Consider the following 19002-nt stretch of genomic DNA (forward strand, 5'->3'; position numbering starts at 1 on the left):
CCAAACATCTTTTTTAGTTTGGTGTGAGTTCTGTGCATCATTTGGAGAAGCTCGCTCCTCTGGGTGCAGAAGAAACACACATTTAGATTTGAAGATGAATAGTAATCCCTCTGCTAGTGATGGGTCCTGTGGATGAGCTGTGTGACAGCTCTGCTACTTACAAAAACACAGAGTTTACATTTGAGAATCTGTCATCTCCCCCAAACACAGTTCATTCATTACCAAGATAAAACCATAGTCCCTGGGGTGCCTGGGTGGCTCAGTCGTTGGGCGTCTGCCTTTGGCTCAGGCCCTGATCCCAGGATCCTCGGATCGAGCCCCACATCAGGCTCCCTGCTCCGCGGGAAGCCTGTTTCTCCCTCTCCCACTCCCCCTGCTTGTGTTCCCTCTCTCGCTGTGTCTCTCTCTGTCAAATAAATAAAATCTTTTAAAAAAAACAAAACAAAACATAGCCTCTAATGTTATGAATTATCATTCCCTTAGCAAGCGTCCAACTCTTGGTTTCAGCTCAGGTCATGATCCCAGAGTCCTGGGATTGAGCCCCACATCGGGCTCCCTGCTCAGTGCGGAACCTGCTTCTTCCTCTCCTCCCCACCTGTGTGCTCTCTGTCACGTCCCTCTCTCCAATAAATAAAATCTTTAAAAAAAAAAAAGGTGTAGGATCCCAAGAACATGAGATTGAGCACAGAAAAGGGGTGAATAGAATTCCTCATTTAATAGTGAAAGGAAGTTCTGAGGAAGCAGGTGTGCATCAGGCCCAGAAAGCAACTAGTCCAGATTGAAGCAGAAGGGATGAGAGTTTCAGCAGGGGAATGTCTGGGGAGAAAAATGAGCCTCAGTGTGCCCACCAACCAGCTTCAACAGTTTTTAACACATGACCAGCTTTATTTTATAATTCTCTCACACCACATTTTTTTTGCCACAAATCCCAGATATCATGCTATTTTCTTCATACTACTATGTCTTTAAAAAATAAGAATTTTTTTTATTATAACTACAATACCATTATCATCTCAAGAAAAGGAAGGATAAGTCAATACCAGTCTGTGTTCAGATTTCCCACTTTTTCTCATAAATGTCTTTTATACTTGGTTTATTCAAGTTGAAATCCAAAGTGCACACATTATAACTTAAAATTTTTCCATCATGGGACTCCTCACTGGCTCAGTTGGAGGAGTGTGTGTGACTTTTTTTTTTTTTAAGATTTAACTAGAGAGACAGCGTGAGCAGGAGGGGCAGAGGGAAAGAAAGAATCTCATGCAGACTCCATGCTGAATCCAGAGCCCAATGCAGGGCTTGATCTCACAAACCTGAGATCACAACCAAGCTGAAACCAAGAGTCGGACACTTAACTGACTGCCACACAGGCGCCTTGGAGTGTGTGATTCTTGATCTCAAGATCATGAGTTTGAGCCCCACACTGGGTATAGAGATTACGTAAATAAATATTTAAAAAAAAATTTTTTTTTTACATCATACCAAAACACCCATCCTTAAAATCTGATTAAATTGCCAGCCTGCCCACAAAACTAAGGCTATGATGGGGTGCCTGGGTGGCTCAGTCGTTGAGCGTCTGCCTTCGGCTTGGGTCGTGGTCTCAGGGTCCTGGGATTGAGCCCTGCATTGGGCTCCCTGCTCCATGGGAGGCCTGCTTCTCCCTCTCCCACTCCCCCTGCCTGTGTTCTCTCTCTCGCTGTGTCTCACTCTGTCAAATAAATAAACTCTTTAAAAAAAAAACTAAGGCTATGATGATGAGTGTCCCTTTCTTCAGATCTTTTTTTTTTTTTTTTAAGATTTTATTTATTTGAGAGAGCACAGGTGGAGAGAGGGAGCAAAAGGAAAGGGAGCTCAACACGGGGCTCGATCCCAGGACCCTGAGATCATGACCTGAGCTGAAGGCAGATGCTTAACCGATTGAGCCACCCAGGACCCCCTCTTCAGATCTTATAGTACAATTTACTTTAGTAGTCTGCAAAGTAGGAGATTACCTTTTGAAGTATGAGAAGAAAATATTAGCATGCCTAAAAATAGTCATGCAGTGTTGATATAACTTCAGGTTTCTTTTTTTGGGTACACATTTCATATACATAATAGTCCAGCGTTATACATAGGGATTGTATTAAATCTGGATCCAGTCAGAAAATAGAAACCACATATTAAAGAGGGAAGTTTAATATTAAGAATTAACTATGATTAGCTATTGGAATAATGAAGGTTTGACTAATAAGTAAAGAGAGGGGTTCTTGGGTGGTGCGTTTGGTTAAGTGTCTGACTCTTGGTTTCTGCCATGTTGCAGTCTCAGGTACTGGGCTCTGCTCAGCACTGAGTCTGCTTAAGACTCTCTTTCCCTCTGCCTACCCCCCCCCCACGAGTGTGAGTTCTGTCTCTCTCTAAAATAAATAAATCTTAAAAAAAAAGAAAGCAAGCAAAGAGAATATTTTAAAGAATATACGAATAGTCAAAAGGAGCAGCCACCCTAGGACTGAGACAGAGCACCCAAGGAAGAGGACCCTGGGACTGAGACCTTGAAAAGGGCACGGTGTGGCACGCTGGGTGATAGAGAAGTTGCTGTAGAGCTGTGTTGACAGAACTTGTTGAAAATCTGTTCTCTTACATACAGAGGAAAGCTATTCTGGGGTCTGGGAAAGATGGTTTTCTGGAGGCACTCTGCTACACAGCCCTCTGTAGAGGAAGCTACTCTGTGCATTGGGCACTGAAGAAGGTTCCCACGGTTATGGGAAGAGAAGCTGGGAGTGCCCCAGGAGTCGGCTGGGCATATAAGCTAGAACCAGGAAGCAGAAGTCTTCCTATAATGTTTCTCCAGCAGCCTCTACTGACAGAGCTTCAGCTGCCAAAAGAAAAACATTTAAAGGTCCAAATCTATTTTCTCAGAAAAGGCAAAAAGGGTGAGCTTGGAATAAATTGATAACTGGCAGAGTTAAATACTTTTTTGACAGGGATTAGTGGAGGTGGTGTTAGTGGTCCACAGTAATAGAAATATTGGAAAGCTGGTACTTGATCTCATCTTCTCATTGAGTTGATAAACTTTCTCAAGGCCTCTAACAGTATGGAAAGCCTCTGTTATTCACAAAGCAAACTCTTTCTTACTCTCCTATGTATTTACGTAGATGTTTGAGAATGGATTGGAAAATAATGTCTGTGTATAGCAAGGATTTTAATTGTTTCTTATTAGTTTCTAATTTTTAACTTGTAATCACTTATCCTTTTAAAGTTTGCATTATACTTCAAAGAAATATTATGTCAAGATATTATTTAAATAAGATTGTAATATACATGTTCTTCTGCCTGGCAACCATTGCTCCTGTACTTTAGCTAGAATAGTTTTCCTCCATCTTAACACTTTTCCTCTGGCTAACTCTCATATTTCAGCTTTCTCTGCTACTTCCTCTAGGAAGCCTTCCTTGACCTATTCGAGTGGGCTAGGTGCTGTTCTGTGTATGCTAGTATCTTGCTCTCACTGAAAACATAATCTGGCAGATGCCCCTTTAGTTGCATTATCAGCATTCCCTACATGCACCCTACGGGAGAGCAAGGACTGTCTTGTTTACTTCTTTTTTTTAAGTATGCTTCATGCCCAGTGTGGAGCCCAATGTGGGGCTTGAACTTGCAACCCTGAGATCAAGACCTGAGCTGAGATCAAAAGTTGGACACTCACCTGACTGAGCCACCCAAGTGTCCTTGTCTTGTTCCCTTCTTTAAATGCCTAGGGTTTAATTAATTAGCACAGTACCTATTACATGGTGTTTATTAAACGTTTGTGGAGTGAATAAAATGGGAAACATGATGCTCTTTATTTGGTTAGCAGTGGTAGGACCTAGTGCCACATCTAGTATATCTCAGACTACCTTTTGATTTTTGTTACAGTTTAGTTTTTTTTTTTTTTTAAGATTTTATTTATTTGACAGAGTGAGACATAGCGAGAGAGGGAACACAAGTAGGGGGAGTAGGAGAGGGAGAAGCAGGCTTCCTGTTGAGCAGGGAGCCCGATGTAGGGCTCGATCCCAGGACCCTGGGATCATGACCTAAGCCGAAGGCAGATGCTTAACCGACTGAGCCACCCAGGTGCCCCACAGTTTAGTTTTTTTATTAAATTTATAGTATTATTTGTATAACTATTATAAACCACCTTGAAATACCTGCATCTCACTCTTTCAGGTTCCTTTTTTGCCAGGAGATTCAGACCTTGATCAACTAACAAGAATATTTGAAACTTTGGGCACACCAACTGAGGAACAGTGGCCTGTAAGCCTTCATACATGTTCTTTGAAATTTAGTTAGGATTCTTCATGTTGATGTCATGTAGATATTACTTAAAGAACTGTATTCGTTGTCTTAATTTACTAGTAATGTATACTCTGAAAAATTTATATCAGATAGAAAGTTAAAATTGTGGTATACTGTCCAGCCTCCTTTGTACATGTTGCCCTTTCTCCATCCCAGTAATTCCCATCCCAGGGTTAATCACTGTCAGTTTGGTGGAAAGTCTTGCTAAGAGGATACATATACAAGCACATAAACATAGAGTTGCATTTTCTGTCTTTTCTTAATAAAAATGGGATCATACCATATAATTGTTATGCAACCAACTTGCTCTTTTTACCTATTTATTACTGACCTTTTTCTTTTTAACAGCTGCATAATTCATTTGATGGGTATTTCATGTTTATCAACATCTTGGTGGATTTAGGGTGTATTTATAGAATTTTCACCAACAGTTAAGATGTCTCAGTACCATGAATATTTTTAACCCATTACATTGCCTACAAAAAAGAAAACTTAAATCTTGGGTAAAATTTACACCAATTTAAGTTGCTAAATTTTATATATTATAGTTCAGTAAGATAATCTCACTTGTTTATTCTTAAAAATTTTATTTATTTGAGAAAAAGCACGAGGAAGGGGGTAGGGGGTCGGGACAGAGAGAGAGGGAGAAGCAGACTCCCCACTGAGCAGGGAGCCTGATGCAGGACTCCATCCCAGGACCCTGAGATCATGACCTGAGCCAATGGCAGACACTTAACTGACTGAGCCACTCAGGCACCCCTCACTTGTTTATTCTTAAATTAAAATTGTAAACCTTTAGATTTTCCTAACTCTATTACAGCCCATCTCCTGAGAATAAATACTAGAAAAGAGAAATTTTAATCAGACTCTACCTTCTGATTGAAACTGTGTAAAATTTTTTTCAAGCTCTGAATAGCTATAGGACTCTCAGCAGGGGTTAGAGGAACCAGCTCAACCTTGCCATAGTGCCAAAATGTGGCCAGTCAAGGTTTTGAAGTAAGTCATAGCAGCGTTCATAGCACCAGGTCTTCTCCACAAGATTATGAACAAACTGGGCCATAGTTCCAGGATGGAAAGTCCAGTGCCCCGGATGGCCACTGAATCTGACCAAATGATTTCTGACAATGGTGCAAAGCAATTCGATGGAAATCATTACATTCTCCATTTGACAGTTTTAGTTCTTCATTTCAGAACTATATGCCTTTCAGTCCTTAAGTTTGAATTATAAATATTTTTACAGGACATGTGTAGTCTTCCAGATTTCGTGACATTTAAGAGTTTTCCTGGAATCCCGTTACAACACATCTTCATTGCAGCAGGAGATGACTTGCTAGATCTCATACAAGGCTTATTCTTATTTAACCCATGTACTCGAATTACAGCGACACAGGTATTTTAGCATATCTTTCTTATATTAGGAAATATGAGGATAATCTTAATTCTGGCATAGATAAAATAAAAGTAGAATTTCTTAAGATTTTCTAACATTCTTTAAGTACTGTAAAGATATGTTTTTGTTTTAAGGAATAACAAATTTTATCTTGTCCCCAGGTTACAAGCTATTCAGTCTGATATTAAATTACATCAAGCACACATAACAGGAGAATTTACTTTTGTTAAGTAACATATAAATACATATTTATTTCATAGTTAATTGGTTTTCAAGTAGTTTACCTAGAGAAGAAAAAATAAGAAGGGTTCTGTACTTGTTAAGATAATGATTATTTCAATTAGGTTTGTGCTAGCCTAATGCCAAAAGTGTTTTGTTTTTTTTTCCCCATGAAATACAGTCCCAGTATGCATGCTGATCATTGTCATAGTCAGAAAGTGATAATGGGGAAGAAAATAATATAGTTCTTCCTTTCTTTTTTAAAGATTTTATTTTTAAGTAATCTCTACACCCTACGTGGGGCTCGAACTCAAAATCTCGAGATCAAGAGCTGCGTGCTCTTCTGACTGAATGAGCCAGGCACCCCAAAAATCATATAGTTTTTTTTGTTTTGTTTTTCGTTTTAAGGTTTTATTTATTTGACAGAGAGAGCACAAGCAGGCAGAGCGGTGGACAGAGGGAGAGGGAGAAGCAGGCTCCCTGCCGAGCAGAGAGCCCAACATGCAGCCTGATCCCAGGACCCCGGGATCTTGACCTGAGCTGAAGGCAGACGCTCAACCAACTGAGCAACCCAGGCGCCCCGTATAGTTCTTAATACAACTTATGCTTACAAGAGATTGAAAGATACTCTGAATAGAACAAACACTGATACCCTTGTTTAAGGGAAGTAAGAATCAAACTCAAAAAAAATTAGGAAGACCAAGAATATGTGGTCTTATAAAAGAAGGGAGAAATGTTAGCAAACAAAAAAATAAAAGCCCTGTGGATTGGGGGGCAAAATCCAATTTCTTTGTTTTAAAAACAAGCACAAAACAAAAAAGGATAGTGTCACAAACACTTAAAATTGGGGCAGGGAAATGCAGGAATGCATCACAGTACAATGATTTGGCTTCATAAAGTAAGACTCTGATTAAAATGAAATGTCACAAGTCTTCATATCTAACAAATAATGTACAATATACCAAGGATACAAAGTGGATTTTTTTTCACTTAAGTTTATTACAGACTACCAAATCATTGTTTAATGCATTTATTTCTATAGGCCGTCTCTTTTTGGCAGTACATGATGCTACATTCATACATACGTGCTAGATATTTTACCATTAGAGTACCTCATTGTTACCTTTCCACCCATACACATATATTTATTACCTCCATCATAAGAAACTTGAGACTAGGTCAGATTATCTAGAAACTTGTTTTCATTAATAGTAAAACTCAAAATTTACAGAAAAATACTAGTTGTAACAACTTATGTGGGTTGTATTTTGATAGAATACATTTTTTAAAATGAGTTCTGGCTTTGTCAAATAAATGAAATCTTTAACGTAGTGTCTTTTTCTTATGGTAATGGAATTATCAGCTGATCTTAAGCTTTTATATATCTATTTGTAGTTATTTGCTCATCTAAATTCTTGAAATTAATTTTGTTTTGGAATTGGGATATTCACATAGTGTTTTTAATATTCCCAACAATTCTGGAGGTTAGATTTTTTTTTTTTAAGATTTTTTTTTTTTTTTTTTTTGGACAGACAGAGACCTAGTAAGAGCGGGAACACAAGCAGGGGGAGTGGGAGAGGGAGAAGCAGGTTTCCAGCCAAGCAGGGAGCCCGATGTGGGGCTCCATCCCAGGACCCTGGGATCATAACCCGAGCCGAAGGGAGATGCTTAACGACTGAACCACCCAGGCACCCCTGGAGGTTAGATTTTCTTAAACACAGTTGAGATATTCACTTAAAACCCTACTTTCCTTGGTATCTCTCCTTTTCCAAGGCATTGAAAACTAAATATTTCAGTAATCGGCCAGGGCCAACACCTGGATGTCAGCTGCCAAGACCAAACTGTCCATTGGAAACTCTAAAGGAGCAGTCAAATCCAGCTGTAGCAACAAAACGGAAGAGAACACAGGCCTTGGAACAAGGTAAAACTTTCATTTTCATAAGATATGAAATGAATTCAGAAAACTCCAAGTAGGTAGTATATAGCTCGTGACCGAGGGGCAGCTAAGAAATGTAGATTGTGAGCTGTTTCATAAGTGTGGTAGAGAATGTTGTATTTTAGCATATTTGTTTTCATTGAAAATAATTAAATCAAGCTTTTTAAAAGGCTATGGGCACTTTTGAGTATACCTCAGAGTTGCAAGAACTTACCAATATGTACCTTATTTTCTTCATAAATTTTTATTGGTATACCTTATGCTTAATGTTAAATAAGTCTTATTAGCAAATCAAAGCAAGTAAAATGAATGTAGTTGGAATGTAGTGACTGGTTAGAATTGCTGTAAGATTAAATGTGAACAACCTCATTTTTTTTTCACCTAGGAGGATTACCCAAGAAGCTAATTTTTTAGTTACAGAGATCACTGGACAGTATTTTACTACTGAAGGAAATAGTCAAGGCAAATAATGGAGAAGTAGTAAATGATGTAGAAGGAATTTGTAAATATTCCACACATGTAAAATATGTAAAACTGGATTATTTTTATTAAATGTATTTTAAAACAAACTTAATTCTGATTTTCTTGATGAGAGTACAAAAGTAAGATTAAGTTCAATTCTCTGAAATGTAGAATTGAAAATGCATTAAGGAAACCTTAATAAAAATAATCATCAGTTACTTTGGTGATCTGGCCCACGTAGCAGGGGTAGTATTCAAAAATTGAAGCAGTAGTAGAAATGTAGCATATACCTCCTACCTGGAGTTAACATATGTTAATATACTAAATAGGAAAAAAAGAAGAAAAAATTACAAATGAAATTGAGGTCCCTTTAATATGTCATCCCATTCTTTTCCTTTTCACCTTCCTGAAAGGAGTGACTCTCAGGAAATGAGTGTGTCCTTCCATGATTTTATACTGCTATTTTATAAAAATACATGTAATAATACACTATTGTTTTGGGTCTCAAAATTTTATGAGTGATAGGCTGTACATCTCAATTTTTTTTACTCAAAACTTTAATTCCTTCCATGTTAATACATATAAATCTAGTTTAATATCCATTTAATATATAAAATATATATTATGTATATAACACTACATATTCATGGTTAGACTGTTATTTTTCTTGTGCTCTATAAAAATTACCATAAATATAGCAACTTAAAGTAACACAAATTTTCTAGCTCACAGTTCTGTAAACCACATGTCTGACCTTGCCCAACTGTGTTTTTTGCATAGGTCAAAATCAAGATGTCAGTTGATCTGAGTTTCTTGGGAAGAATGGGCTTCCAAACTTATTCATTTCATGTATTTTAATGCACGTGCTTCCTGTCCTGGTAGCTGTCAGCCAGAGGCCTTTCCTAGCTTCTTAAGGCAGTCCACATGCCTTGTCACATGGTATTCTCCATCTATAAGCCAACAAGTATGCTTAGGATCTATTTGGTTTCTTTGCTACCAAGAGAGAAAACTCTGCTTTCTTTAAAAAGACAAAATAGACTGCATCAAGATTTAAAACTTGTATCAAAGGAGTGATAAGCAGAGTGAAAAGATGCAAATCATGTATCTGACAATATAGCTCAACAATAAAAAAATTATATTAAAAAATGGGCAAAGGACTTGAATAGACATTTCACCAAAGATGATGTAGAAATGGCCAATAAGCCCATGAAAAGATGCTCAACATCACTAATCATGAGGGAAATGCAAGTCAAAACCACAATGAGATATAACTTCATACCAGTTAGGATCTTCACTATCCAAAAAAAAAAAAATCCCAGAAAATAAGTGTTGATGAGGATGTGGAGAAATTGGGACCCTTGTGCATTACTGGTTGGAATGTAAAATGGTGTCGCTGCTGTGGAAAACTGTGGCCTTTCCTTAAAAATTTTTAAAGAGCATTTTCATATGATCTAGCAGTTTCACTTCTTAGTATATCCTCCAAGATTGAATGCAGGATCTCAGATATACACAGTCCCATCAACACTGTATGAAAGGATCTGTTTCACCTCATCATTTCTAGTACTCACATAATCTTTGTGGTCTTTGCTAATTTGGTATCTCATTCTAATTTACATTTTTAAAATTTCTACTGTGGTTGAATAGTTCCTCACATTTGCTAACCATATATAATCCCTCTTGTGAACTGTTGATTTAGATTCTTTTTCAGTTATCGCTTCTCGGCCTTTTGGCTAAGATCAAGTGTAGATTCTTTTTCAGTTAGTGTTCCAAATTTTATCAATTTTTATGAATTTGCATTTTATATATATACACATGTATTATACACACACACATTAAAAAAGAACCTTTGATTTTTTTTTTTTTACCCTTCCAGGTTTGTTATTGTTGAACATTACCAAATCTTTCCTTTTCTTACATTTCATATTAAATCATTACACATATTAAATCATTACATGTATTAAATCTGTGTGTGGTCTTTATCCTGTTCCATTGACTTACTGGTACCACATTGTTTTAAATAATGTAGCTTTATACTACTGTCAGGACAATGCATTTTTAATATCTAGTAACAGTAGTTCCTCATCATTACTCCTTTTTGCAAAATTTATTTGCCAAGTTTTCATCTATTTTTATTAATTCCAACTAAATGGTGTTGCTTTAACACAACAATAGTTTATACTTTGTTACCTCATTTTACCCTGTTGTTACATCTATTTAAGTAGTATTTAACGTAGCTAAGCCATGTATGTATCTTTTTTACTAGACATCATAACTAGATAAAAAGGTTTATTAAAATTTCTGATAATGTAATACAGTTCCTTTGATATAACTGTGATGTTAATATAGCAACATTCCCAGAAGGTATTAAATATCTTTATTATGTAACATTTATAGAAAGAAAGAAAAAATTAAATGGCTTAAAATTCAGCATCAAAACCAAGAAGTTAAATCAGAATGGTGTGAGTGCTAGAATTATGTGTAGGTCTGGCTACAAAGTGTCACCACACCAACAAAGAAGCTATAAAGGTAACAATATTTTGAATACACTTCTGCCAAAATAACTTTTTAATTGAAGTTAAGGAAATTATTAAACTTTCTGTGGCAAATGAAAAATCCTGAAAAGTACAATAAAACTATATGTAATCTAAAAAGTAACATTCAGTCACTCCTAGGCATTGTTACTTCTTAAGAGCATTAATTTATATTGTTACTTAAGCCAAAGATCCCTTTAGTCAATCTAAGTAGTTAAATAACTGTTTTTCTCAAAAATCAATTTTTTGTTGTTTTTAAGATGTTGGCAAATACTGAAAATTTCATAAGGTATAGTAATGTAATTTATAAAGTATGTCAACATAATACTAATAAATTTCTTGTAGAAAAAATGTTTGAGTACTTAAGCTGCTTTCTAAAACTTAGAAAGACCCAGAAAATATACAACTTCTGATGATGTAGCAACATTTAAGTCCTTTTTTAAAGTCTCTTGATAGAAACAGGTCTTGGTTCTGATTTCAACTGGTTTATTTTCAAAACATGATATTTGATGGCAAAGAACAGGATCTTTTGAGAGTTCTTGTGCAGTTTTGATCTCTGTGAAGGTGTTGGATTGAACAGATGCAGCCTGGAGAATTTAAAATTTGAACACTTGAATATACAGGATCATGCAGTTCAGGGAATTCTGAAGATTTCCCCCAGAGGTTTTTTAATGGAAAATTGTCTTTCACGGAACTTTTTTCTTTATTTTCATTTGAGGTGGTGTCTTTCTCTTCCAGTGCCCGAGCAAGCATGTAACTAACTTTTCTTTGATGAGCCAGAGCTTCTTCTTTATCATTCAACTGCATATACAAAAATTAAAATTATACCAGTTATGGGTATCTGGGTGGCTCAGTCATTTAAGCATCTGAGTTTTGGTTTCAGCTTGGGTCATGATCTCAGGGTCATGAGATCAGGCCGAGCTCCACGTTCAGTGCTCATCCCGCTCATTGGGGAGTCTGCTAGAGATTCTCTCTCCCTCTGCCCCTCCCCCAACCTGTACGTGCTCTCTAAAATACATAAATCTTTTTTAAAAAAAGATTATGCCAGTCAATAAATCGCAGAATATAGAGCTATAGTCAGAAGTTTTCTCAAAATGTTCTGTCTTCAGTCTGTCAAGTCAGTCAATGTAAATAATTGTTTACTGATTCCAAATAATAAGGTACACATTACTGAGGCTTTTTTTTTTTAAAGGAAGAACAGAAAGCAGCATTCCTTCTGCTGAAATTTTTATAGATCATCTGAAGGAAGAGGGGAAAAACATATACATGGGGTGTGTGTGTGTATATGTGTATATAATATTAACATGTACTTAACTCTGCAGGAGAATGTTGAAGTTATTTGTGAAATTGTTTTTATATATTTATATGAGAATAACTTGAACACTTCTATAGATAGGTATGTTCATATAGCATGGGTCTTTTAGTTTAGTCATATATGAAATGGGGATAATAGGACTGATTTTCAGGGTTGTAGTGATGATTAAAGGATATACTGTGTGAGAAAGTTGCCTTGTACAACTTAAAAATTCCTGAATGGCATGGATTGTATGCATACGTGCAGATGACAGAGGTATCTGCAGTTAATTACAGGGGAGCCCCCTCTTTTCAGAAGTGAAGCTTTAAACTTGTACAGGAAGAACATGGATGGGAGAAGTGGGAAGAGCATGCAGGGAATTTAAGGAGATGAAGATCAAAACTGGAGGATGGTACCTCAGCTGGGAAAAGGGCATAAAAGGCAAGTATAGACTGCTAAAGAATTAAATTAAAAAAAAAAAGTTGAATTAATAGGAAGCAGAAAGATTAACTTAACCACAACCTCTAACAAAAGGAAAGCAAAGATACTAACCAACTCTGTTAGCATCTTAAAGACCTCCTGAGGGTTATTCTGGTCTTCGGGCTTCTTAGAACTGTTTTCTGATGGGAGCATCCCCAGCAGTTTCTGCCTAAAGGTCTTCTTACTTCCTTGTGATGGTAATCCTAAAATTCAACATGCAAATCCAACTGAGACATAAAAACACACTCACTAATGTAGTTCCAGGAATAGAGGTAAGTATGAACCAGGGATAATTCATTTGTAAATCAGCCAGGAGGTGGTTCTCTTCAGGATACCTCTAGTGAGTCAGGCATCATAGTGTGTACTGGGAGGAGAACACAGACTTTATTTTTTTTAAGATTTTATTTATTTATTTATTTGAGAGCGAGCGAGAGAGAAACAGCGTGAGAGGGGAGAGGGTCAGAGGGAGAAGCAGGCTCCCTGCTGAGCCGGGAGCCCGATGTGGGGGCTCCATCCCAGGACTCCAGGATCATGACCTGAGCCAAAGGCAGTTGCTCAACCAACTGAGCCACCCAGGCACCCCAGAACACAAACTTTAGAGCCAGGATGGCAAACGGAGGTTGAGAGGGCCACAGTGTAAGACCCAGAGCAATGCCCTGCCTGCCGCTGTATCTCATCGTACAGCTGCTCCTAGGGACAGCATGCAGCCCATATTATCAGCAGCTTTCCAAAGGAGGCAGCAATCCAGTTTTGTATGTGAAATCTCCCAGTGTTGAATGTCAGCCACTTACCCACCCCTGTTATTTGAGAACACTGTGCACACCCAACAAAACCTGGCCTCTGAACCATGTAAATTCTGTTTTAGAGCAGAAAGACCTGGACTTGAATCCTCATTTAACCACTTACTAAATGACCTTGGACAAGGTCTCTGAGCTTTGTTTCCTCACCTCTACAATAATAATAGTACCTATGCCTCAGGATTGCTGTGCCATTAAATAATAGAGCAGGGGGGATGCTGGGAGAAGGGATTGGGCAGTTAGTGTTTAATGGGTAAAGTTTCCGTTTGGGAAGATGAAAAGAAAAAGTTGTAGAGATGAATGGATGTGATGGTTACAAAACAATGTGAATATAATATTTAAAAATGGTTAAAATGGTAAATTTTATGTATATATTTTGTCACAATTAAAAAATAACATAGCACAGTTGTGAAAACTAGCCCAGGTATGGACATAATGTTTAAGAGACCACATCCTGAAATGTGTACACTGAGGATGTTCTTCAGAGAAAGAATGCAGTTTTATAGCAGAAGGTATAAAAATTGTGGATTTATACAAAGAGAACATCAAGAATGCCTTCGGAATGCTCTGTAAACGGTCTAATGGAAAACTGAGAACAGATAAGAGACATTTCCCTTTATACTCAATCCTCATAAACTGCAGTGACAAGCTCACTCATGACCTCTTCCTCCAGCAACTGTGGCAAAAGGAGAAAGGCCAGACAAGTTGATGTGCTCATCAGCTGTGATGAGTGGATGGATGTCTATTTGCAGTCTAAAAAAAAAGAAATATGCTTATAACCTATCTCTCAGAACTCGTCTAAGTTGCATATCAATGACAAAAGTTGATGTCTTCTTAACGTGTTAACCACATAAAAGAAAATGACCTGTGACAGTCATCCTGTACCTCTTTAGATTATTGAAATACATGAATAAAATCAGTCTCGTCACTGAAAAACTGACGAAGAGCTACTTAGCTGACACTTGTATGGACTTGTAAAGGCCTTTCCGAGAGGAATCAGTTATTTTACTGCTTCCACCAGTCTCTTCAGGTCTTAATGGAAAACAGATCAGGAGCTATTCCTACCAAATCATATTTTTTATGGAAAAGTTCTTGAGGTTCCTTATTAGCTAAGAAAGGCAGAAGTTCTGGAATATGCACCTGGGTGGCTCAGATGGTTGGGCGTCTGCCTTCGGCTCAGGTCATGATCCTGGAGTCCTGGGATCGAGTCCCGCATCGGGCTCCCTGCTCCTTGGGAGCCTACTTCTCCCTCTGCTTCTCTCTCTCTCTCATGAATAAATAAATAAAATCTTTAAAAAAAAAATGAATACATACTCAAGTGCTGAATGTATATGAATCTACCTCTTAGGAAAAACCCAGCCTTTTCTACCTACCACTACCCTTGTGGCCTACTTCCATGCACACTTGGGTCTACTATGCCAGGTGAAAGAATCTGGCTGCTTTCCTAAGATTAACCAGGACTTTCCCTTTTCTTTCTCCCCTAACTTTTTTCCTTACCTTCCGTCAAAACAAGCAGTTAAGATCAGATTTCCAAAGGGATTTGCCTTTAGTTTATGTCACAGAACACCAAGGCTATCCTCAAAGACAGTATCTTTGAAAACTGAGCAGTCCAGCTCCTATCAGGGGACTAATTTAGAAGAGGTGCCTGAAGATCACCTACACATTTGTTGTCCTTGATAGATACTCTATAAAGATTTTCCATCAATTCCTAAAAGCCTAAGTATATGGACTGTGCTTATTTCCTTGGCAGAATCACCTACCTTGAGCTGGACATTAAGGTTATACCTTCAGCTTTTACCAAGGGATTATTATAAGTAATAGCCATATAAATACTGATTTGTATTTATCATAAATGATAGTTAAGGACTTTGACATTATATTAGCCAGCTCAGTGATTTCTTTTATAAATCTCATGTCCGAAAACTTTTTAAAAATTAATTTCAGGACAGTGTGGAATGCCTCTTTAAGAATGAATGTTGAGAAATACGTTTTCCTGTGTTGCCCTGACTTCTCCCAGATGAAAAGTCTAAATATGTAACTCTTATAATCTGGTTCTGTCTACTTTCATACTTCTTGTTTACTGCTTCTATTTTTATTATCCCTGTAAGCTTAGCACTTTTTACCATTTCAGCAAAGGGACAGGTAAAGTTTAGTTAATGAAGCTAAAATTTCACAACACGTAACCTGTATGCTATTAGGAATATGTACTATTGAAAAAATATATTTAAAACAAAATAGGTATCTATTATTAAAAGTTTAATTTTTAATATAAGATTCTCATTAACCCAAATTCATCTGAGAATGAGAGATACTGGAATTAGGATTATGGATTTTGGTATACTAAAAAATATTTAGAAATATAGTCATCTCAGAATTTTAATATTAAAACATTTAAACTTATAAACTTCACTGTAATCTTTTTTTTTTTAAGATTTTATTTATTTATTTGAGAGAGAGAATGAGAGATAGAAAGCACGAGAAGGAAGAGGGTCAGAGGGAGAAGCAGACTCCCTGCTGAGCAGGGAGCCCGATGCGGGACTCGATCCCGGGACTCCAGGATCATGACCTGAGCCAAAGGCAGTCGCTTAACCAACTGAGCCACCCAGGTGCCCCAAACTTCACTGTAATCTTTCTTGACTAAGAAAAGGTTTCTAATTGGAATTTTAAATTGAAGCACTAGGAGTTGCACTGAATAATACTAATAAATAAAAATTGATACTGACCTTTTAGAGAAACTAACATTTCTAAAAAATAACAGGTACTTTGATTATATTGGATGATCTACTTCAACTGTAATTTTATTCTTTGATGACATTTTTATATATTTGTTTTCCAATAGTACAACAGTACTAAAAAAATGGCCACGGCCATGAACTTTGATAGGTTTGTGAATCAAAACCTAAACTTCTGTTTCATTTTTATATGAGTATTAATATTTCCTTTTTTTTTTAAGATTTTATTTATTTGAGAGAAAAAGTGCACGAGAGGGGTCAGAGGGAAAAGCAGACTCCCTGCTGAGCAGGGAGCCCAATGCAGGACTCGATCCTGGGATCATGATCTGAGCTGAAAGCGGTCACTTAACCAACTAAGCCACCCAGGCGCCCCATGAGTATTAATATTTCCAACTTAAAATTTTTCCTCTACCCCTCAATATCTCAACATATTTCAACAAAGTTTAATTAGATACATTTAATGTTGGGTTTCACTATTTTCATTATTACTTCCTAGGCAGTTTCCCTTTAATCATCTGGCACTTTTGCAAAGTTTTCCCACGAAACGTAGTCTTGTTTAAATGAGATGAATAGTAAAAAAGAGATTGTTATTTTAAGGTTTTGATGATCCTATTACCTTATCTGCATATGTAACATCCAGTGACCCCATTCTTAACCATAGTTACTAAATTCTGTAATAAATCACAACTGTCTTTGATATTTCAGTTATATTCTCCATTACATTAACTGTTGCTTAATCAACTTTATTACCAAAAACAACTAAAAGTACACCTGATTATTGCCATTATAATTCATATTTACCATCCTCCTTAAGGTGCTTCCAATTTTTCCATTTTGTTGCTTTTTTATACATTTTATCCATTTGTGTCAATCTTAGTGTCTGGTCATTTTTCCTCATTAATTGTTGCTCAAATGCAATTCTGAATGCATCTGCCATTATGTAAGCTTCTTCTTTACTCTTCTGCAAAAGTCCCAACTAGTTTTGAAAGAAAGTTTGAGAGGTGTCAGAGGCAAAACATAACAATTCTTGCCTGAATACTGAATCAGATTAGCAAATGTAGTCTCCCTGCCTTAAGCATGGTTCTAGTGTCTGATCTAGTCCATCTGCTTAAACTAATTAGTACTTGCTAATTACCCTCTATAGTAGCTGCCCACTCTGAACTAAATTACCAGAAGTTTCCCGCGTGGTGCCTGACCATTCCTTGTTAATCTGTTTCTTGGACCTCACCACATTACCCTAGACAGGCCCTGTGTGTGTCCTGCCCAAACAGTAAGAAAGGAGGATGCCAAAGGCTGCATTTCAATTCTGCCTTGGGCCATTCCAGACAGTATCACTGAAAATAATTATGAGTATCACTTTTTACATATCCGCATAGCTGACCCTGACTCTGATCTGTGTAATCTTTGCTTTTCTTAATGAATTGCCAACATTTATGTTATTTTTCCTATATCTGAAGATTTAAAGTTCCATTCTTCAATAAAGGTAAAATATTTTTTTAAAATTATAGTCCATGTTCTGTATTTGTTTTTTAAAAACTAATGATAATGGCAAACGTTGTTTGATTAAATGCCAGGCATCTGCATGGCACTGTGCTAAACATTAAATGTCTGCTTCCTCTGTATCATCGCAACAGCTCAATAACTGGTTATTACTCTCTAATGTGTATCCAAACCCATGCAGCTAGAAAATACTAGAGCTGAGACTTAAACTTACGTCTGGCTGGTACAAAGGTTCTTTCCACTGTACCTTGCTGCTTTTCTAATAAGCTTCATGTTTATCTCCCCATTTATCAGAGTTGTGGATCCTAGTGATTTTAAGCATGAGTGTGCTGATATAGTAATTTTTAGGGCCATTTATAGAGAAAAGAAAAATTTAGGCAATGTTAACTACAAGCTTAGGCAAACAACGTCATGTTGCCACCATATTGTGCCAGGTACTATTTGTATTTTGGAACCGTATAAATAAAAATAAAATAAAATTTATGAGTTAATTCTATCACATAAAACTACAAATAAGTTCCATAGCCAATGACTACTAAAATGAAGCTAATTATTGCAGGTATTTTCCTTTATTACTAGAGAAACAAAACAAAAGCTTTAGTGTGTTTTGATAATACAATACCTCCTGTTTGAGCTTAAGAAGCATTTTGCGAGCAGATGCCGCCATTTTGGCACAATCGCAGGGACTCCCTCTAGGGCCATGGCAAAGGCAGCCTCCGAGGACAGCAAGCTTTAAATCCAAAAGCATTACTCCCATTACTAAGTGCCACACTGCCTAGCTGCACACAAACATAAGAGCACGCACACACATACACATTTCTATTCAAGCATCATTCAAAGAACCTGGAAAGAAAGAAAAAAACTAAAAGCTGAGAGTAGGATTTCAAGATCCAAGTGGAAATTACATAGGAAGAAACAATGTTACTACTTGGAACAAAACCTTAAAGGAATTCTACCTTGCTTTTCCTTCTCTAAAACCTTTAAGTGGGCACCAGTTTTCTATAGTTCTGTATCCCTGGCAGCGACTTGACCTAATGAAGTAAATATTAACACCCACTGTGTGTTATTTCTTGTTACTGAGCTTGGTCCTGCTGCCCAGCATTTACTCCTACCAGTTCCCACCAGGGAGAGGTAAATGGTCAGAAATGATGAATGACTTCTAGTATTTGAGGAGAATAACCATCCTTCCACTTCTAAAAAATACCTGTCATCATGTAATGTGAGACACAGCTAACACAGCTTCTGCTAAAACTATAAAAAGAAATAAAAGGGGCAGGAGGTGGCCAGCACATCTTCTAGTGTACAAGAATATAGTGCATGGATGGTCATGGTGCCAGTAAGGCTGAAGAACTGCCC

General features: G+C 37.1%; 2 protein-coding genes and 1 pseudogene across 10 annotated transcripts in view; 2 read left to right on the plus strand and 1 right to left on the minus strand.

Moving 5' to 3' along the window:
• The window catches only part of CDK7 (cyclin dependent kinase 7), a 47727-nt gene that overhangs the window by 15088 nt on the left and 13637 nt on the right, over positions 1-19002 (plus strand). For 3 of the 7 annotated variants that reach the window (XM_028089607.2, XM_028089613.2, XM_028089612.2), the window contains 4 exons: positions 4177-4263; positions 5546-5695; positions 7688-7835; positions 8236-8419. In XM_028089607.2, the coding sequence (XP_027945408.1) occupies positions 4177-4263; positions 5546-5695; positions 7688-7835; positions 8236-8264 (414 nt within the window). In that variant the 3' untranslated portion in view covers positions 8265-8419. Of the gene's footprint in view, positions 1-4176; positions 4264-5545; positions 5696-7687; positions 7836-8235; positions 8420-12452; positions 14625-19002 lie in introns of those variants that run through there. The other 4 variants (XM_028089608.2, XM_028089609.2, XM_028089611.2 and 1 more) reach the window with 2 other exon arrangements.
• The window catches only part of CCDC125 (coiled-coil domain containing 125), a 29728-nt gene continuing 19924 nt past the window's right edge, over positions 9199-19002 (minus strand). For all 3 annotated transcript variants that reach the window (XM_088023332.1, XM_028089604.2, XM_028089605.2), the window contains 4 exons: positions 18269-18376; positions 16948-17122; positions 12690-12820; positions 9199-11644 (listed from right to left, as the gene is read on the minus strand). In XM_088023332.1, coding sequence (XP_087879458.1) covers positions 11336-11644; positions 12690-12820; positions 16948-17122; positions 18269-18376 — 723 coding nt within the window. In that variant the 3' untranslated portion in view covers positions 9199-11335. The remainder of the gene's footprint in view (positions 11645-12689; positions 12821-16947; positions 17123-18268; positions 18377-19002) is intronic.
• On the plus strand, positions 10023-10114 carry LOC114198285 (U2 spliceosomal RNA; annotated as a pseudogene).

Source organism: Eumetopias jubatus, unplaced genomic scaffold (genome assembly GCF_037043125.1).
Source record: "Eumetopias jubatus isolate StellerSeaLion01/CBP00866 unplaced genomic scaffold, mEumJub1_p1.0 scaffold_5, whole genome shotgun sequence".
Lineage (NCBI taxonomy): Eukaryota > Metazoa > Chordata > Mammalia > Carnivora > Otariidae > Eumetopias > Eumetopias jubatus.